The sequence below is a fragment of the Schistocerca nitens genome, chromosome 5 (assembly GCF_023898315.1).
Source record: "Schistocerca nitens isolate TAMUIC-IGC-003100 chromosome 5, iqSchNite1.1, whole genome shotgun sequence".
In the NCBI taxonomy this organism is placed as follows: domain Eukaryota; kingdom Metazoa; phylum Arthropoda; class Insecta; order Orthoptera; family Acrididae; genus Schistocerca; species Schistocerca nitens.
Window position 1 is genome coordinate 849753937 of NC_064618.1, and position 22700 is coordinate 849776636.

The 22700-nt window shown below is 41.3% G+C and overlaps 1 protein-coding gene across 29 annotated transcripts in view; it reads right to left on the bottom strand.

Moving 5' to 3' along the window:
- LOC126260919 (uncharacterized) overlaps positions 1–22700 on the bottom strand; it is a 239964-nt gene that overhangs the window by 38188 nt on the left and 179076 nt on the right. For 17 of the 29 annotated variants that reach the window (XM_049958396.1, XM_049958400.1, XM_049958399.1 and 14 more), the window contains 2 exons: positions 20099–20331; positions 19761–20015 (listed from right to left, as the gene is read on the bottom strand). The exons of 1 other annotated variant lie outside the window; for it this stretch is intronic. In XM_049958396.1, coding sequence (XP_049814353.1) covers positions 19761–20015; positions 20099–20331 — 488 coding nt within the window. Of the gene's footprint in view, positions 1–16511; positions 16767–19760; positions 20016–20098; positions 20332–22700 lie in introns of all 29 variants that reach the window. 11 more of the 29 variants (XM_049958404.1, XM_049958403.1, XM_049958382.1 and 8 more) reach the window with 3 other exon arrangements.

Genomic DNA, 22700 nt, shown 5'->3' on the forward strand with positions numbered 1-22700 from the left:
ATACGTATGAAGTTATTCAACTGTGTAATTACGTAAACATCTGTCACTGACGTAGTAAAAAAAATGTTTGTCTCTCTCAGTTAAATGATCTGATAGCTGTGTAATACTGTGTTGGAGAAATATGGTACCGATGTGTAAAGTTGTATAAGCAAATACCATATTAGCTAGGGTTCCTTGTGGTTGCCACACACATGGTACACAAAGTAAGCGTGTACCCCCCTGAGGATTAATGTAATTATACCCTCAGGTGTTACAGATTACAGCAATGGAATGAAATGTATCACGGAAAACTTTCTTTGCAATTCAAAAATCTTTAAAAATAAATGTTTTAAGTACAAAATTAATCACTCAAATGCGTGTCCTGTAGCGCTAAATTGTGCGTCTTGTTGTAAGATAATCTCTGTGGAAGTCTCGTAGTTATCGTCCTCCGAAAGCTAAGTTCTGCAGAAGTCAATGTACTTACCTCATGATAAACAAAAGTGAAATGCTTTGCGTATAGATACCTTAGTTATTACGCTTATTGCTGTGATGAAGAAAGTACTGTATTGTAACGTATTGTTGTGCTACGAAAAAGGCTGTCTCATTGTTGCTATACCACAAAATTTACTACTAAAACATGTTTTACTTTACAGAAGAATTCAGAAAAACTGTGCAGATATAAAACAGATACACCGCAAAAGCAACAAGGTAAATTGTGTCACAAATTAGTAGCGTCGTGATAAAATCCTGTAGCTGTCACATAAACTAACCACTGTGTTATCTGGTATCTCACAGAAAGTACTTTAAACCCAGAATGTATTTTCAAGTAAACCAAAATGTTGCATTAAAATCTCAAGTTAAAAAAGCACATTATCTCTCAATAAACGGTGTTACATGTGAAATGTGGTGTAAACCTTTGCTCTTCCTAGTACGCAGAGTTTCAACTTTAACGCAATTATCAAGTGGTATACGTCGGTAAAGAATACTGGAATTTTTCTCAAGGTTAGCGTCTGTGTTATTTTTCTCGGAGCCAGCGGGCGCACGCGGCTGCCTGCTGTGCGAGTCATTGTCTGTTTCTTTGCTGGCGCGCGTCGTTATTCGGATTAGGAGACCGAACTTCTACAAATTCGCCTTGCCGAGAGGGCCCAGCTCTGTTTGAATCCCGCCAGTTCTGATGCAATTCAGGTCTGTCGTTACGATCACATCGTCTGTCGTCATGTCGGTAGTTTCTGTGGTTTCTTTCTTGTCGGTTAAGTGGTGGAGAATTTCTCCCTGAATCGTAACTGTGCGCCGAGCTGTTGCGTCTGAAGTTATTCTGCCTCCCTTGATAATAATTGTTTTGGTTTCCATATCGTCTGTGTCTCTGGCTGTCTCTGTGATAGTCATTACTATGGAAATGCAATCTTTCTCTGTAATTATTTTTACCCTGCCAACGGTTGTCATACGGGTGGTGTCTGTTTTGGTCACGATTTGCGTTATAAGAATGGCCTTGTCGTGTCCAGTTATTGTTTCTGTCGTCATGGAATTGTGACGTATGTGATCTGTAATTGTTGTGCTCGTGCGTTCCGCGATTGTCAGTGTCAATTTCCAGTTCTTGTAAGAGTCCTTGAAATGCTTCAATGTCGTCTTTGCAACGTCCTGCCAAAATAATATGTCGCAAATGTTCAGGCAGTTTGATTAAGCAAATGCGGATGAGTTCTGAGGGGCTGTATGGGTTTGACAGGTACTGATTCTTGTGCAACATGTCTTCAAAATATTTCACAAGACTGGAGAATTCAGATTGTTCGAAATGTTTCATCATTATGATGCCATGTTTTACTCGGTCTTGTGTGGCTTGAGACCAATATGCTGAGAGGAAGGCATGGTAAAATTCTCCTTCACTATGACAATCGTGAATGACCGAACGCATTCTTACAGCTGGTTCATTCTCTAAATAGCCACACATAAATTCTAATCTGTGTTCTAACGACCAGTTAGGGGGAAAACAATGAGAGAATTGATGGAGCCACGCTTGTGGATGAATGTCGTTGGCAGAATTCTTAAACGTTTTGAATTTACGTGTAGTAATGAACAGCTTATAGTCAAAGTCATCATGTCGGCGAGTCGCATATCGCTCATTGTTAGGTCGTGTCGGCCGTTCCATCTCAAAATTCGGTGCGCATTGCCAGTTTCTTTCATAACTTCCGAAATGCCCTGTGTTATTATTTTGTGGCTGTTCCGTATTTCTAAGTCCCTCTTCCCGTGTTGGGGCGCGAGTGTCCTCTGAAATGCGTAATTCTTGTATTACCTGTGTCAGCTGATCTTGTACTTCGCGGATTTCTCTTTTGTACTGTGTATTGATTTGATTTTGATTTTGTTTGAATTTTCTAATTTGTTCATACTCTTCTGTGTCAGTGAAGGCTACAGGTCTTGTGCCATTCAGATCATCATCTACCTTTGTAGATAAGTTAGTGACCTGATCCGAAAGTTCGCCTACTTTCTCCGATAGTGAACACATTTCCTCAGTGTGTTTTTCTGAACCAAGTTTCAGAGTGTCCATTTGTGTTGAAATCGAATCTACTGTGTCCTTCAAGTTTTCCTGAGTTTTTGCAAGTTGCATAACCGAATCGGTAGATGCAACTGAGTCAAATTTAGCTTGCAAGGTCTCATGATTTTCATGAACAGTAGTTTGCAGTTCTTTTATGGCTGCTTCGTGATTCTGTAGTGCATTTTCATGACGCGAAAAAATAGGTTGGAAATGCTCACAAATTTGTGTTTTTACGTCATTACAGACTTTTTGACATTTCGTTTCAATGTGATGTAACTCATTAGTTAAATCCTCACGTGTTTGTTCAAGTGTGGTGTCTAACTTTTTGAGATTTTGTTCCACTGTGTCTAACTTTCGAAGATTTTGTTCCATTGTGTCTAACTTTTGAAGCTTTTGTTGTGTTTGTCCCATTTGTTGTATTAATTGTAATAACAATGCACTGGTGTCTGGAACATGTTCCTCAGTGCTTTTCGGCAGTGAATTTGCACCGGAAACATTCACATTTTGACAAGCAGAAAATGTGTCTTGACTTATTTGAGAAAACGGTGAGGATCCAAAACCTGAATCTACAGTATTTGCGAGATCGTGTCGCGTCATTTCGGATCCCTGAGCCGAGCTATTGCCGACCGATCGATCGATAATGCTTCCCTCTTCACTAATTGTTTCACTGTCCACGCCATTGTTTGAAACCCGCTCCATTTCCCTATGCGCAATTACCAAATTACTACTATTAACATTAGTTAATTCATTATTCTGCGGCGCTAACATATTGCTTTCGTCTTCACTGTCATTTCTCAATTTACTTTGGAGCCTAGTGTTACGTTTTTCACACGCCATTATTGTCACAGTATTTCACACGACAACACAGAAAAACTCAATTTGAAGAGCAAAAATAAGAGAACACATTAACATAACACTGAAAATAATATGTAGTTAATTGCAGCTGCGAAATACTTGGTGCAAATCTACATGCATACCACAACTGTTTTACTGTACAACAATGAAAAACTACAACTACAATGGAAATTCTCTCTACAATTACGCGCTAGCAATAAACAAAAGCTACACTAATTACACAAACTATAAGAAAAAATCAGAAGATTCCAGTGAGGTATCCTGGTAGGGTCGCCATATGAAACGTCCCCTTTTAATAATTTTACACGACTGTGCTTAAACTGACACACAATATTTTTTAGCGCAACGCAATCTGACTTTCCACACACAATATTTTGTTAACGCAACACAATCTGACTTTCAAAATTCTCTACAAGAGAATGGCCCTGACTAACATTAACCTGTACTTTTCAGAAATCACTTACCTCACAAAAATCTTGGTTACTCCCACTACTGCAATACAGCAAGCGCCACTACTGCCAGCTAAATATAAGATTCAAACTATGGAAGGCACTAACTACTGATAGGGATAGTTAGCAAATGAAAGATATTAATAGAGAACAAACAATGTATTTACCTTGATATCATGACAAATTACAAAACTCCGCCATCTCTCTCCCCACATCCACCACTGCTGGCGGCTCACCTCCAACTGCCCAACGCTACGCGCTGTTCACAGCCAGCTGCCTAACACTACAATGGCGAGTATTACAACAATGCAAAGCAGCCACAGACTGCACACAGCACAGCCAGTGATTTTCATACAGAGGTGGCGTCACCAATAAAAAAACCTAAACAGCCTACTTACACAAGCACTATTGATTGCTGTAACATTCATCATAGTGACACACGTACATGACACTATCTCTTCCCATGGTCAGTCGGAACGTCCTGCCGATAGTTCGGTTCCCCGACGACAGGCATCTACTCCTTGTTAACGGAGCCAGTCGGGGATGGCTGCGTGAACATCCTCACTGTTGGCAAATCTCTTTCTCCGGCTAGGATTACGAATCAGTTCCTCCGTTGCTTGCACATAATTGTCGTGCTCGACGTCCTTGCCCTTCCCTCCCAGTCAGCATCACCTAAGTCTGTGTGTCCTTCGTCACATTGTTGTCACCATTTCCTTACCGTTGGACGCGACATTGAATCTGGTACGTACACCGCTAGTTTTTCGTGGTGAATCTGTGTGCATATTAGACGTTTTGCCCACTAGAGTCGAACTGCTCCGCGTACTCCAAATTTGGAGAACGTTTCTAGCTGCCACGCCATTTCACTCTCACACTGTGATGCACTTGTTACTCGTGCCGTAGCGAAAGCATTTCTGCAGAAAACCATACTTTTTGCGCAATGCTCTTAGCATGGGACGACATGTGTAACTCAAACGCTACGATTTTAAGTTCACCCACTGACCATAGTTGAAGAATGTGGCATACGCTTGATGTGATGCCAGCGCCTTTTGCTGCTGACAGAAGACGACATCTCACACGCCAATAGAGCCCAAGATGGACAAATGGAGCAGGACCTGTAACTCGGCCTCCACCCTTCTCTGAATTTTTGTTTCTGTGGTCGTCAGAAAAGTGAAGTGTACAACATTCACATTTATACAGTTCAAGGACTGCGATACGGAAATCTACATTCTTATCAGTTTTCAATAAATTATACAGTGGTGTTTGGAAGAGTTCGTGACCCACTGCGGAATCGAGGACAGTATGCGAGGAAGACACGCGGAACTCCTCTCGTAACACGTATGAATGTACGGTAGATTGTAACATACGACGTGTTGAGGTATTATATATATTTTTCTAAGGTCGGCTATGATTGATATTTCAGGACAATTACATGGAGGCTTAATCTAAAACATTATATTTGAAATACGTTTGCACTAACCAGGACAATATTTCTAACTTAAGTTAGCCGCTGTTCACAAAAACTCATTTGCGGGCTCATGCTTGAGTATACTGAAACGTCTTTTCTTGTTGTCGGATACTTTCAGGTGTGCCAGTTTGTACTAATATTCACCCATACAGGATGAAAATTGTTTAAGCCGACAAAGTCTGGGAGTTGCACGAAACCCCGAAACAAATATTTTTCTCTAAAGCCACATTTACCTGTGAGCAGTTTTTAATCCAGTAGAGGGCGTAATTGCTCTTAGCACTCGTGAAATGGGGACGAATCAGACGAAAGAAAGAAACATCCTCCATGAGAAATTGTTAATTCATTTCACTTGCAGAGTGTGAAAAACCAGGAACCAGATGACTATCCACTCAGAGCTCACTTTTCGCAGTGGTACCTGGAACAGTGTCAAATGCGTTCTACATTTCCGTCCTCAGCGCTGTTTCAGATGAGACACCGTCCGGGCTTGATGGGGCGTGCAACATCAACAGTTCGCATGTCTTGAGTGAGGTTAATCAACATGCCACATTTACTCGCGCTCGTCAGTCGGGGTTTTACGCGAATATGTGAGCAGATTTTGGTGACTGTTTAACTGGGCCGTATCTCCCACCACTACCATTACATGTCAGCCATTATTGCAATTTCCTCGCCAGAGAATTGCGAGTTGCTGAATGACTTGCCACTCGCTGCAACACAGCGCGTGTGGTTCTAGCATGATTAGACGCTGGCACATTTCGGTTAATTGTGTAGTGTTATTGTTGTTGTCTTATGGTACTACAAAATTGGAAATTGTTTGTGTTACTTTTTGTCCTCATAGAAAGACACATTAGAAAAAAAAATGTTTCCATTGTCCTGTGCAACCTCCCAGACTCTGTTGGCGTAATTAATTTTAATCCAGAGATAACTCCCTATACCGGTTTACAAAATCCTCACAGAAAAATGACATTAGAGAAATATATTTTTTTCAGTGTCCTGTGCGACCACCCAGAGCTTGTCGGTTTAAATAGTTTTTATCTTGTATATTGACAAACCTTCTGACTACGTCTGACATGGTGGCCTCAACTACAAATTATACCAAATTTTGTATGAGGAACAAATGGGTTTTAGGAAAGGACTCTCCACAATAGATGCAGTTTTTATTCTACAGCAAATAATAGAAAAACGGAGAGAGTATAATAAAGAAACACACATTGTTTTTATCGACTTCAAAAAAGCTTTTGACAATGTCAATAGACAGAAATTTTGGGAAATAATGACAAATCATGGATATCCAAAACATCTAGTAAATGCGTTAAAAAGTTTATATCAAGACACAAATATCACTCTAGATCTCAATGGTAAAACAACTAATGAGATACCAACGAACAAAGGTGTACGACAAGGCTGCTGCAACTCTCCAACTTTGTTCAACATGTACATTACTGAAATAATACATATATGGAAATCAGAATTTTCAGAAGGGCATCTACCTAGACAGGAAGTTTCTTTTAAATAATTTACTACATGCCGATGATGCAGTGATCCTAGCAGATAAGGAAGATGACCTTCAGAAAGGAATCTACTTGCTAAAACAAATAAGTGCAAAACATAACATGGAAATTTCAAGATAAAAAACTAAGACAATGGCCTTCGTGGGGAAAGAACCAATCAGAAACAAAATAGTGATAGATCAGAAGATTTTAGAGCAAGTATGCCATTTCAACTATATCGGATGTGAAATGACACATGGCTACAGCAGAGATATTGAAATTAAGATTAGTAAATTCAGCCGGGTATGTGGAACAATTAACAGAAACCTAAAAAACAAAACCAGCAAAGCCACTCAAATTAAATTTTACAAAACTGTTACAGTTCCCACACTGCTCTATGGAAGTGAGACATGGGTGATTACCAAGAAGCAAGGAAACCGGATTCAGCCACAAGAAATGAAATTCCTTGGAGGTGTTAAAGGTTGCACAAGAGAAGACAGGCTACGAAATCAAGATAATTGAGAAGAATTGCAAATCTTTAGCCTCAATGATAATTTTCGAGATTACAGAAGAAAACGGAACGAACATCTACAAAGAATGGAGAGTGAGAGGCTTCCCTTCTTAAAGGCAAGAAATTATAAGTGCCGCGGGAGAAGAGACAGAGGAAGACCCCGTACAGTAGCAGACAGTTCCTGCCTAATACCTGAAGAGAAGATGAAGATGTTGATGAAGATTTGTTTGCCCTGAGCATAGAACCTGAAACATCATTTTGTCTCTACAAAGCGGCAGTGCTTCGTAAGACACGGTACTGACATACAACATGGCCACTGACAGGCCGCCACAGAAAATAAGTCCGAGCGGTTCACTAAAGGAGCAAATAAAACCGGCCGCTCCTCAGTATTTCAAGTCCAACCAAATCCACAATCTCACAATACTGCAAGATGTAGATGCTACGGAGGAAGTGTTGTCTTCTTGTCTCGAAGTGTTGTAGTATTGTAACTCCTAATTGTCTAACTGTAAAACTAATAAAAAATGCGTGATAAATTTCACGCAATGTAAATGCAAAATCGCGGCTTTGAGTGCTTCCTAATTTTCTAATTTTTGAAACTGCATATCGGATCTCGTGAAATTACCAGTCTGATGGAAAACTCAGAAATAATTTGCTTCACTTTCTGACTCGCCAGAAATAGCAAAAATGTCAAGAAACATTTCCGCAAAAGAGCTCGTTGGCTGCGTCACGATCTGAACAGTTTAAGGTCGAGAGTTTGCTCGTCACAGAGCAACCGCCGGCCGCTTCACGCTGGCGCGCTTTGGCCGCTTTCTTCTCTCCTATTGGCCAGAATAAATTGTTTACCTTTTGGCTATCTATAACTGATTTCCACATACTGGAGACAATATATCAATGCCACTAGAAGGAACTCTTTGTGGACCACCAGCGTCACAATACAACAGGTCTCTATCCCTGTCTACAGTGAGAAGAGGGAGGGAGGCTGAGAGGGACAGATGAGGGGGAAGAGGTGTAATACTGCCTCCAAGTTCGTTAGTATGTGAGCGCCCTTCGAGGAGAACACAAGTTCAACTACCGCTCCCCTCCACAGTCCTTTGGGATGACAATTGTCCCCAGTATATGTGTTGCCTTATGAGCCATTCATTACGAGTGTTGGTTATTTTACGACATTTTCCAAGTGTAATTAGAACAGTGATGCATTTTTGCCATCATTTGTTGTGTTGTGTATTACCTTCTGTTACTTGGGCTGCATAGTGATTGCCGAGCATGCGTCTATAGAGAACTCTGGTGTCAAAACGCAAATTTACAGTCCTCAGCTGTATGCTTACAAGTAATACACTTATTAAACTCCTTTCTGTTCGACAGCAGTATTTCCTCAGTTAAATATATTTCCCAACAAGAAAGAAAGAAATAAATAAAGACAGTACCTAACGCCCCAGCATTTTCCCGCCAGCCTGTAGGTGATGTGTGCATCTGTCAGCAGTTGCCGGCCGAAGTGGCCGAGCGGTTCTAGGCGCTACAGTCTGGATAGTTCCGTTTCAGCCGCGCTCGCGAGTGGCCGCTGTTAACTGTTGCGCTGCACTTCAGTGTTTACATCGCTGTACTTGTGCTTCGCCGAGTGCCGTCCGTCCGTTAATCTCCGTGTTCGTTCCTGTTCCTTGTGATCTGATCGCTCTTTCTGGTCTTGCTGCTGCTACTTGGAATTTCGGTTGTTTAACCGAAATTGCTTCGCTGGATTAACCATGGCTACAAACCTCAGTAAGAATACTCTGGTATTTGCTTTTGACAAGGAATCCCGTCCTGTTCAGCCGACATCCCTGGAAATAGATGACTGGATTACACAGGTAATTGGTCTAAATTCTGAAACCGTTCATACCTGGCAACTGGATCAGGAAAAATACTGTGTTTTTGTCAAGTTAATCAGTGCTTCGACTGTTGATAAAGTGTTACGAAAGTGGGGCTATGAAGTAGATTTTGTGCATAGAAATGGTTATAAAAGTAAGGTTTCCATCTATAGAGCGGACATTCATTACAAAACCGTTCGTGTCTTGAATCTTCCCATTGAAATTGAAAATGATAAGATTAAGGAAGCTCTTTCAAACTACGGAGACGTTAAATCAATTGCAAATGAAAGATGGTCGCTTCGCTTTAAACTGCAGTGTTTTAACGGGGTCCGCTGTGTAGAGATGGACGTTAAGACGAATATTCCGTCTCACATAACTGTTTGTGGGTATAAGGCACAAATTGTTTATACAGGTCAGGAAGCTACATGTCATATATGTAACGAAACCGGCCACTTCAGACAGGAATGTCCGCGGCGAACTGTTGTTCTTAAAAGTAATTTGATACAGCGTCAGAAGCTTACCTTAAATGATCTGTTAGCAAAGAATAGCCCGGAACAACTGGTTCAGGATGTTAACGCAGCGGGCCAAACTGATGTCTCCCTTCACGATGACAGTCAATTTCCCCCGTTAACAACAAAAGGAAACCCTGTTGCCACTACTCGTGAAACTGAAACGCAACCGAAAAAACGACCTCTGGAGATAACTGATAGTTGTTCAGAGGACGAGCTGTCTTGTCCCACTCCCTCACTTCGCAAGCAAAAACAGTGCGATGAGGAGGCAGAGGAACCTGAAGGCAAAATGCGAATGGAAACTAATGAACAGAAAGATAATACACATACGGTACCAGAAAATGAAGGGGGTTCAAAAAAATGGTTCAAATGGCTCTGAGCACTATGGGACTCAACTGCTGAGGTCATTAGTCCCCTAGAACTTAGAACTAGTTAAACCTAACTAACCTAGGGACATCACAAACATCCATGCCCGAGGCAGGATTCGAACCTGCGACCGTAGCGGTCTTGCGGTTCCAGACTGCAGCGCCTTTAACCGCACGGCCACTTCGGCCGGCTAAATGAAGGGGGTGTAAGCAGCATTAATTTGCAAGAAACATCAGGTGCAGTAGCCGATTGCACAGATCAGAATCTATCTGTTAATAAACAGATTCAGGGAGAGGTTGCAAAACTGCAGTCTCCACTTGTTTCCCTCGATCAGAAAGTGAGTGACGGCTCTGAGCACTATGGGACTCAACTGCTGTGGTCATAAGGCCCCTAGAACTTAGAACTACTTAAACCTAACTAACCTAAGGACAGCACACAACACCCAGCCATCACGAGGCAGAGAAAATCCCTGACCCCGCCGGGAATCGAACCCGGGAACCCGGGCGTGGGAAGCGAGAACGCTACCGCACGACCACGAGATGCGGGCCAGAAAGTGAGTGAAATTAATAAAGAAAGAGGAAGTGGTGGCCAAACTGAAATCACGGTCAACACCTCAGGGCAGGCGCCGCCGCCAACCGAAATTGCGAAAGCGTCTGCTGCTGCTCCAGATAAGCCGCGAAGTAAAATACCGACACAACCAAATGAGAATGTAGTTCGTAACCAAGGGAAGGGAAAATCCGGTAGGGGCGACCCAAGCCCAAAGAATGTTCAGTCCGAAACGGTCGTACACGAATCACTGGAGGAAAAATCAGAAAGTTTACCAGGAAATCAGTCTGCTAGCGTTACAAGAGAAAACATTAGAAGCTGAAAAAAACGGGACAGTAACTAATAAACTGACTGAAGTGTTATTCCATGTTCAGCCTTCCGAGAAAGCTGTTACAGCTTAACTGAACCCTGAACCACATGAAACTATATTAGTTCATCAAAACAACTACATAGTGACAGCACAATGACGCAATCTTATTCTGTCACCACTATAAACATAAATAAAATCACGACCGGTTTGAAATTATCGGCCCTTAAGGAATTTTTGTACGAATCCGCGACTGATATTGCCTTGTTACAAGAAGTTCTAATTTCGGATTTGGTAATTCCCGGTTTTGTCAGTTACATAAATGTGTCTCCCGAAACAAGTGTTGGAACAGCTATTTTGGTGAGGGAAGGGATTGCAGTAAGCGAGGTGGAACGACTGGAATCCGGAAGAGGAATAGGACTAAATATCTATGATGTGACTATTGTCAACTTGTACGCCCCTTCAGGAAGTTCTCATCGAGCTGACAGGGCACGTTTCTTCAAAGATGACCTGATATACTTGTTAAGGAAATCGCCAAGACAGTTATTACTTGGAGGTGATTTTAATTGTGTTTTAAATCGAAAAGATCAGTTACCTAATTTTAATTTCTCAAGTGAACTAAAACAACTAGTTACTGGTTTAGAATTAAAGGATGTATGGGAAATCAAATATCCCTCCAGTGTTGAGTTCACTTATGTCACGGCAATATCACGCAGCAGGATTGATAGACTATATATTTCTAAAAATCTTGAAACTTCCGTGACAAAAGTAGAAACCATTCCTACGTACTTTTCAGACCATTCAAGTGTCTTAGCTTGCATAAATCTAACAAGACAGCCTGTTCGCCGATTCAAGAATCAGTGGAATTTGAACACTTCCTTGTTAGTAAATCAACATTTAGAAGATCTGATTAAAGAAACATGGGCAATATGCCTGCGAGCCCGTAGTAGATATGCCACTGCTATTGACTGGTGGGTTAAAATGGCAAAGCCAAAGTTGAGGAAAGTTCTTATTCAATACAGTGCCCAGAGCGCAAGGGAAATGAAATGCACTATAGAGTATTACTATTCCGTTTTGAGAGATCTATATGATCAAGTCTCAGCAGGTTCCTCACTTCGGATAGCAGACATCAAAAAAGTCAAAGCCAAGTTACCTAATATCAAGAGAAGTCAAATGGAAGGGTTGAAAATAAAATCGAAGGCAAATTCGGTGTCAGAAGATGAAACTACTTCCCTATATCATTTAGTGAAGCATACGAAAAACGGGAGAAGGACTTTTATTGATGAAATTCGAACAAAACACGGTACGATTCTCAGAACCCAGCAGGATATCATGGACGAGATTTATCGCTATTATTGCGAGCTATATTCTGTACATCAAAGTAGAGATGCTTCCTTGGAAGAATTCGTTGACATCCTAGCCCCACAGCTGACAGATGATGACAACGAAAATTTTCTCGAGGTTGTCACTGAAGAAGATGTGTATGAGACTCTGTGCGCCTCACCACCAAAAAAATCCCCAGGACCGGATGGTCTGCCAGCAGAGTTTTACATCCGTTGCTGGCCAATCGTAGGTGCAAAAATCACGGACATTGTAAATGAGGTTATTCAGGGGAAAATGATTCCGGCTGAGTTTAAGGAGAGTAAAATTGTTCTGGTGCCAAAAAATAATGGAAACAAAGATTTAAATAATTGTCGTCCAATTTCACTGCTGAATTCTGATTATAAATTAATAGCTAGAATAATAAACAAGAGAATTTCATGCCTTACAGATAAAATTATTAGTCAACATCAGAACTGTGCACAAGGCAGAACCATTTTTCAAAATCTAGCGGAATTCAGGGATATCATTGCAATAACTTCTGTAACAAACATAAAGTGTGCTTTATTGTTTTTAGATTTTTATAAAGCGTTCGATGTAGTAAATCATGAATATCTTCTACAGACATTGAAGAAAATAGGTTTCAACGATAGGGTCATACAGTTGATTAAGAACATAGCAACTGGAATAAACGCTAAAATAGCGGTGAATTGTCAACAATCCAGGCCGATGCAAATACAACGAGGTGTTCCTCAAGGAAGTCCTCTGTCCATGTCGCTCTTCGCAATTTCGCTGGAACCTTTCCTCCGACATGTCCATGCTACATTAAAAGGCTTAACATTATCAGGAAATAAAACAGTTATAAGAGCCTATGCTGACGATATAGGGGTCATTATAAGGAATAATGACGAGGTAACCACGCTAGCAACGGTGATTAATTCGTACTGTAGAGCATCTGGAGCCAATGCAAACGAAAAAAAAGTAAGATGTTCAATCTCAGAGGTTTTGATAATATCAACGTCGAGTGGGCAAAAATAGTCCGACAACATAAAACACTTGGGATCACCCTGACAGCATGTCCTATGAAAATGACGGCTTTAAATTGGAAAGTTGCAGCAGATAAAGTGCAAGGAGCCATTGTAGAGAATTTAACTCGATATATGAACCAAGTTCAAAGAACATAGTATATCAACTCATGCATCCTTGCTAAGGCTTATTATACTGCCCAGCTGTTTCCAATACCGAGAATGATAGCGAGGAGAATAATGTCCAAAATCACCAACTTTTTGTGGAGAGGTGAAGTGTTCAGAGTACCTGCTAAAGTAGCCACTTTATATCCTAAAAATGGTGGACTAGGATTAACTGATGTAACGGATAAAGCCTCTGCTCTTTTTATCAAAAGGCAAGTTAATTTAATAAGAGACTCGCGAGAAAGCATAACCAGCCAACTTTTCGAGATCATTAAACCTCCAAGCCTGCTTCCCCCGATTGACGTGCAGAATATCAACAGTCGCTTACAGCACGTGAGGATTTTCTATGTTGAGTTTAGTTATGTCAGTGTCGAACTCAGGCAGTCACGACACTTAACATCGAGAGCCATAATGCGGGAACGAAAGAAAAGCGAAGGAAGAAACAAAATAGAACGACAGTTTCCAAACATTGAGTGGACTGAGATTTGGAAAAACATTAGTTCTAATGTGCTCACGTCTAACATAAAAACGGCATGGTACAAGACAGTTAACAACATAGTTAGCACCAATGAAAGACTGCACGCAATCGGACTCTGTGAAACAAATTTATGTCAACAATGCCATCTAGTTGACACAGTAATTCACAGATATACTTGCAGTGGTCACATGAATAGTTGGAAGTGTGTCCGAGAGCAAATAGCTCTGATTACAAGAACATCCCCTGAGTATATATCGCTGTCATTGATACACAGGCCTGACGCACGCTATTTCCCAGAAGCAAAAAATAACGCTGTGCACTGGTTGCTGGGAAATTTTGTTAACTACGTCCTTAACAAATTAGGATCCGATAGCATCATAGAGTTCAAGGTACACATGCTGTGTGAGTTTCACAAAATTAGAAGCTATTCGAATCACAAGAAAAAGTTCGGTAATATGTTAAAAATTGTATTTGAAAGAATAGGCATTGGTTAATATAAAAAATAAGACTGTGTTGACAGTGATGTATTGTAGTTACCTTAAGGATACTATTTAAGATTTACGGTATATTAATGATGTGTACTTTTTCTACTTCAGAGAGTAGTTTTTGCAACTTATAAGCTAATGTACAGAACTTATGTGACATTGAGATTGTGTGTCGAAATAGTGTCAAAACACAAAACATTAAAGGTGCACTATTGGCTTATACTAGAAATTTGGAAATAGACAGTTTTTATAGAAATGCCCTTATCGATTGTTTAAAACCATAAGATTCTATCTGATAAATGTAATATTCAATGGCTGGCACATTGCCCTGTTCATTTTTGCACTGTGATGTGTAAGTCAGTTTCTCAGCGAAAGACTGATTATATAGATCTGATCCAGTGAAAGACTGATTATATAGATCTGATCACTTCAGATTCAATTAATGTCCAGAAAGTGTAGTTAGGAAGGCTAGTCAAATTTATTATATATCTCCTTTCCGCCATTCTCAAGTATTTCAGAAATTGTCTAATATGATAATTAAATTGTTTTAATTAAAATTATCCCATCAACTTGCTGATATCCATCATAAAGAAATTATGCTTCTGTAAAGATTGCACCTCACGTAATTCAAAGTGCAGATTTTACTTCTTCAGGTTGAAGTTTGAATGTCTTTAAAAATTTTGTTCTTGATGTTTAAATTAATTCTTTCTGGTAATTAGTCAGTAACACAATCCTCTGTTGTCTTTCCTTAACGCCAGCGTAACTGAAATGTTTAAATAACTTCATGTATGCATAACTTAGTATGTATTTGGAGTGTAACATTGTTTTCTAATAAATGTTTTATAAAAAAAAAGCGGTTCTAGGCGCTACAGTCTGGAACCGCGCGACCGCTACGGTCGCAGGTTCGAATCCTGCCTCGGGCATGGATGTGGGTGATGTCCTTAGGTTAGTTAGGTTTAAGTAGTTCTAAGTTCTGGGGGACTAATGACCACAGCAGTTGAGTCCCATAGTGCTCAGAGCCATTTGAACCATTTTTTGTCAGCAGTTTCGCGTGGTATTGTGAAATTTTTTCCCAGCAATATAACACCAGTTGTATGGCATTGTCAATTTGTGAATTGTATTGCATATAGTTGTGTAATTACGACCGGTCTGTATGATTAATTACGTAATTAGGACTGATCTTTACTTTAGTTTCCGAACCAAAGTAAATAAAGTACACTAATATAACCTACCTCTCCTGCATCTGGGCAGTTTTCATGTGTTGCGGGGGATGTGCACTTGGGCCTTCCGTCCAGAAGGACCAAGTGGCGAGTCCCCATAAGGGACCACCATTTTTAATTTCCCGCCAATTACAAGCGCTTCTGGTGGTGTAGTTGTGTTTTTGTAATTGCGTATTTTTTCCTTCCTGTGCTTTCTCTACATCTTCTGCCAACTGTTTGGCTGATTGCGCTACCTTCTTGACTTTCATAGCCACGGCCTTCGTTTCCGGTGCTCGTCTATTTGCATTTTCAGTTCTTCGCTAAAAATATCCCATTTTTCCTTTTCTTCTTTCAATGTTGCCTTCATTTCACGTAACGATTCCTTTCTCGCTGCCTTATTGAATATGGAAGTGAGTGACTGAGATGAGGTATTATATATCGGCAACTGAAGGTAAAGCGGAAACATTTTCAAAACTGTTTACAACAAATAAACCACAGCACACTTACGATTAGGAGAAAAAATTGCAAGCCACGTGCCCTACGTTGTGTTATTAAATGGTCGAAAAACATTTCTCTTGTGAGGCTTCCAAAGCTCCTAGGTGTTAGAAGAGCGTTGAGGGTTACAGAGTATCATAAAAATATCAAAACTCACGTTAAGCACAGAGGTTTATTTTTTTTACGCATTCAGTACATCAGAATCGGGGACTGGAAAACGTGCCTATGTTATCAGTTCGCAGTTGAGAGTGGAGGAAGGCCCGTATGACTTTAAAAAGTCCAGCCGAAGATCTTCCTGAAGAAGTCCATGATGGCGTCCACATCGATACCGGCGTCCCTCAGCATCTGGATCAAGTTCTGCACAGCATCCAGCTCCAGAACACGCAGCACCAGTTGCTGGAAACGCCATATTTCTGGTTAGAGGTCAAGTATGGAGGTAACATAAAAGAAAAATGTTGGACACTCGTAGCCATTCAACAGCTATGAAAGGATAACTACTTACGTGGAACTCGTCCGAGCTGAGCCTGTTGATGAGTTCAGCAAAGTCAGGGCTGCTCTGCAGCTTCTCGTTGTAGAGAGCCTTCAGCTCGTCGACTGGGAGGATGGCGAGGATCTCATCAAGCATGGACTTGAGGCTCCTGCTGCTCCTCCTCATTCGGCTGGCGGGCTTTGAGATCGGAGGAATGCCCAGGAAGTCGTGGATGGTGTTGAGGAAGCCGTAGGGGTCAAGGCCTGAGGACTCAAGGAAGTTGAGCAGCTGTGGAAAAAAACGGAGCAGTGAGAACCTGAGTGATGTAACATCTCATAGGTGTATGAAGTGTCTAATGGAGCGTTGCTTACATCGTACAGTTCAGGCTGCTGGTCGACGTAGACGACGATGCTCTCGAACTCGTCAGACATGAGGTACTGGAGGGCGGCCTGCACCTCAGCGTCGTTGGCGACGTAGTTGAGGACGATGTTGACGATTTCGTCGACGGGGATGAGGGCCAGGAAGTCGTTCAGGTCATCTTGGAGGTTGCGGCTGGATTTTTTTGCTGGGAAACGCTGGATCATCTTTGCACCACGGAATGGCTCTGAAAATGGTATTTCGCTTATCAGTCCACCTTCTCTGCACTTTTGGGAAAGTTATGTTAAAAATTGCGTTACAACTGACAAACTGTTGCGGGTAATTCCGTAACTTATCACTATTACTGTGAAATGTCGGACAATATATCAGTGCTGAGCGAGTAAACGATGTGTCCTTATTTCTTTCCTAGAAGAATGTTACGTAATTTTTATACGTATTAGTTATTTATTAGGAAGACGTAAAATTATTGTTTACGAATTGTAGAGTTCCACTTATATTTATAATTTTCGCGGAAAACTCGCTAATAATGTCCATAATATAAACATTATATTGAGTTGTGTGACTTTTGGGAAATATGGAGTCTGCATTTACCGTTATCTTTCGCATAGTGGCTGAGGTACTGAACTCGCATTAGAGAGAAGAGCTATTGCTTCTCCGACCTAGCCACCTACAGTTAGTTTTTCCGTCAGTTACATAACTTGTTTAATGCGATTCCTTTGCTCATATATTTGAAAACGACGCTGACATCATTGTCCTTGGTGAGATTTCACTGTAAACGTAAGAGTTTTGTCGGTCTTACGTTACACGCTAAATTTGTACCACGTCATCTTCTTATTGATCCTCTTGATGAATGCACTGGGTACACTGTGTATAGAAATGTGATTCACGTCAGTGAGGAAAAGTAAACTCAAGGCTATAACTGTGATTCAGACGTATCTCTTCGCAACAGGTTACTGTTTTTTATTTATGTATTTGCGCACCTTTTATATTCCCCACGATGGAAGCTTGCTACTTCGGGACATTCTAACGTTCTTCAAACTTGATTGAAGTAGATTAAATGGCTCTGAGCACTATGGGACTTAACATCTATGGGCATCAGTCCTCTAGAACTTAGAACTACTTAAACCTAACTAACCTAAGGACATCACACAACACTCAGTCATCACGAGGTGAAGTAGATTAAATCATTAGGTTAATTTTTGTTACTGTAGAATAATTGCAATGGGATTAGTGGTGTGATAGTGTGATGTTAGTGCTTTCTGGTCTATGGAGGTGATGGCTGTGGGGAGTTGTGCTTATTACAGTACTTGTGGATAGAGTAAATTCTTAGAACTGGGGGCGGCATTAAAGGAAAAATGTCTGATTTACACATTGGAAATAAATGATTCGAGTAAATGCGGGTGGACAGCACAGCAGCCTAGCAAAAAGCATAAGGCCCGGAACAGTAGTCGTCGGTGAAAATACTTGGGACCCTTATGGGTTGTACGAAGGCTAGATCGTGTGGGTGATTTCATGCTGGGGGAAGGGTAGACAATTAAGGTTACGCTAGGTAAGGATGTGGAAAGTTTGGTGGGAAGTGTTGATAGGGGCACAGCTCAAAGCAAACATTGTCGAGGACGGGGGCTACAGTATGTTGTTGCACTTCCAGTTTATTGGAAATGTAGAAATGGTGATGGTGTTTTGTTTCAGAATGTGTGTAAATTATACTAGCCGGTAAAGCATATGAGAGAGAGAAAGTAGTGATATACATCTAGTTCCATGATTCTGAGTTTTTAGTAAAACGTCGGAAAAGAGGACGTCTATACAAATTGTGCATAGCGAGGACTGTTGGAGGACGCACATTATGAATGGTTGATGGATTGGTGATGTAACCTCCTAGTCTAACCAGTTAGCAGTTATCTCAGTAGTGCGCTTTCTTTTCTGTGGTTAGCAGCTGGTCGTTATTAGATTTTGGTAATTAAATTCCAGGGTATTTTAGCTTTTAGTTGTTGGAAGAATTGTGAACTGAATAGTACAGGTCTCAGGAACACTATTTCTAGGTGGTTTTCCCTATAACTGCTGTGGGAAAGTGTTACCGCTTTCGAGAGTTCATATTGTTATTGTGAGACTCCACGAAGGTTGCCTAGTCACGTGGAACTCGTCTGAACTGAGCCTACATTGCAGAAACGACTCGCCAAAACATGTTACTTCACCTCAACTTAGAATCTATTTGGGAACTGGTCTTATGGACACTTACGTCTGCCCAGGGCCCAGATACCAGACAAAAATGACATTCGTTGGTAGAAAATATTTCCCGCCTTAGCAATCGAGCTTTACCACTTCACATGTAAATCTGAAGACAGAAACGGGCTAACACCGTCATTCTGTGTGGATTATTAGGGAACATATTCTTGCACATAGCTTCCTATGATGATTGGTTCATATTCTCGCAAAGAAATCTTGAAGTAGCCAAGCTGAAATTATAAAAAATTTCATTACTCCACATTCCCTCTGTAGGAGTACCAGAAACTTTACGACATGTTTTCTCACAGTTAGAACCGCAAAATTACGCCATGCGATGTGGAGCACAATGGGCAAAAGAATATGTGGCACATGCGAATATAAACTTAAAATAACAAGCCCAATAGAAAGATGAAACTAAAGAAAAAATTCTTACTCAGTTTCAAGGAGCCTGAATCAGCCCAGCCAAAGAGATTGCGGATGAAGTCCATGATGGCGTCCACATCGATACCGGCGTCCCTCAGCATCTGGATCAAGTCCTGCACAGCGTCCAGCTCCAAAACGCGCAACACCAGTTGCTGGAAACGTCATATTTCTGGTTAGAGGTCAAGTATGGAGGTAACATAAAAGAAAAATGTTGGACACTCGTAGTCATTCAACAGCTATGAAAGGATAACTACTTACGTGGAACTCGTCCGAGCTGAGCCTGTTGATGAGTTCAGCAAAGTCAGGGCTGGTCTGCAGCTTCTCGTTGTAGAGAGCCTTCAGCTCGTCGACTGGGAGGATGGCGAGGATCTCATCGAGCATGGACTTGAGGCTCCTGCTGCTCCTCCTCATTCGGCTGGCGGGCTTTGAGATCGGAGGAATGCCCAGGAAGTCGTGGATGGTGTTGAGGAAGCCATAGGGGTCAAGGCCTGAGGACTCAAGGAAGTTGAGCAGCTGTGGAAAAAAACGGAGCAGTGAGAACCTGAGTGATGTAACATCTCATAGGTGTATGAAGTGTCTAATGGAGCGTTGCTTACATCGTACAGCTCAGGCTGCTGGTCGACGTAGACGACGATGCTCTCGAACTCGTCAGACATGAGGTACTGGAGGGCGGCCTGCACCTCAGCGTCGTTGGCGACGTAGTTGAGGACGATGTTGACGATTTCGTCGACGGGGATGAGGGCCAGGAAGTCGTTCAGGTCATCCTGGAGGTTGCGGCTGGATTTTTTTGCGGGAAAGCGCTGGATCTTCTTGACTGCGATGATAGGCCCTGTAAAACGTGCTGAGTGTTGTTACTTGGAACTAACCACATATCCATTAGAGCACGTTTAACTGATCTGATAAAATATGTTGAATTACAGCTGATGACTTTTGCTGCCACTTGAGGACTAAATGCTACATACTGGTAGATGAGTTGACTATGTTGAAGTATCTTCCTATTGTCATTCTCTTGTGAATCGTTTAGTAATCCGTATTTAAATCAGGTACTGCTTTCGTTTTGGGGTGATTGATTATCCTTCTGTGGATAAAAGTAGATTCATAAACTCTCTTACTTAATTACTTTGTCCATTACACACCACTTATAGTTGATCGATACTGTTGTATAGATGAGAGAATGTTTCACTTCTGGACTAATACATATGTTTGTTTCCCTATATCTCTCGTCATTTTCTGTTAGTGTTAGTAAAAAAATGATGTGCTTTATGTAGTTACTGCAATTTCCATTGTAAATCACAATCCATAACAGTTGAATTAAATGACAATGTTGTGATGAGCAGTTCACAATTTGCAAGTATTTTTAACAGTCACTTTCTAAATGTAGTAGCAAGTATAGCAGTAAATGAATGAATTGAAGAAGGAAGAGAATATAGTAAAAAGGAGATTCTACAGAGCTTTAAACAACTAGAAATAGTATAAACATCCTTCACTGAATTTAATATAATAAAGTGTAAGAATTCTGTGAAACGAAAGTTCTTGTCAGATTGAGGGAATTTCAAGAAGAATTATCAAAATTTCTTTCAAATTAACAAGTACTGTCCTGAGCGATATGTGCAATGCCTCAGTGGCGTAGGGAATTTTTGCAGGCAGGCAAAACTGCAGTTATTAAACTATTTCATAAGAAAGGTGACATTTCGGAACTTAAAAATTATTGTGCAACGTCATTACTCACATCTTTTCTAAAATATTCGAAAAGGAATTTACCTAAGAGTAGTCACACAGATAAGTGGAAAAAGTTCCCTTAAAGTATCGTAGTTTGTGTGGTGTCACCGCCAGACACCACACTTGCTAGGTGGTAGCTTTTAAATCGGCCGCGGTCCATTAGTATACGTCGGACCCGCGTGTCGCCACTGTCAGTAATTGCAGACCGAGCGCCACCACACGGCAGGTCTAGAGACGTCCTGGCACTCGCCCCAGTTGTACAGCCGACTTTGCCAGAGATGGATTACTGACAATTACGCTCTCATTTGCCGAGACGATAGTTAGTATAGCCTTCATCTACATTGGCTACGACCTAGCAAGGCGCCATTACCAGTATATAAAAATGGAGATTATATCTGTACAAGAGCGATGTACACCGATTATGGATTAAAGTTAAGTATTACAAGATTTTCGTACTTTATTGCAATTCTAAAGACATTGTCCTGTTCCAGACCTCACGCCAATCTGCGTGAGCTTATCGCGTGCCTTTCGGCTTCCTCTCATTGTGACTTGGCTGTCTTGTATAGTCACAACAGTTTGTTTTCCAGAAAGATTGCTCAACTGAGAATACTCTCTATAACGTCACTCATCAATAACTACCATCGCCACCACAACCGTAGATGGAAACATAAAAGACCAAAAGACATACTTGTAAGGACATAACATCTATGGCCAAGCATACGCAAACATAACGGCACAGGCGAGCCCCTGTTAATCAGACACCATTACTGGATATCCAGCTGAAATACACTGCCGAATAACTGGCACCACACAGGGAAGCCGTACCGTACACTGCATACAAACAAGCTCCACACATCCCCCACACAGTGAGATGATCTATGGCCGATCTCCCACTACTGTATAACGATCTTGATTGTTCCAGGAATGTAGCAGCTGCAGCAACTGGGACACATCGCCATCGCTTGTCACGGTAATGATGCATGATACCTATACTAACAAATCCAACCTTGCATGAGCTGTCGCAGCTAGTAAGCCACTACTGCTCTTACTACCCATCCCACTGTCGCAGAGGTTTTTTCCCACGGCACGAGCCATGGCACTTTTTTCCCTCTGCTCTTCAAATCGCTACCCTCACTCGCGTTTCGTCCACTATCTATCACCTGATGGACCGTGTTAATGCGTAGTCCTACCCAGACGCACGGACAACATCACAGCCCAGCATCCTGTGATCCACTTACTAGATAACTAACATGTTTTACGGAGGTGACAGTAGAACTTTGGTTTGGTCACCACGTTGGTGCGGGCGTGGAGGGGCACCATCTCCATTAAAGTACCATCGCCAGCTGATATGTTTTGTGATCTTTCCGAGCACTTTGGTTATGTAGATCATAATACTCTCTAAGAAAAACTCACGTCTTGTGGATTTGTTGATAATGCACAACTGGTTTGAATCATGCTTGAAAAATAGAATGCAAAATG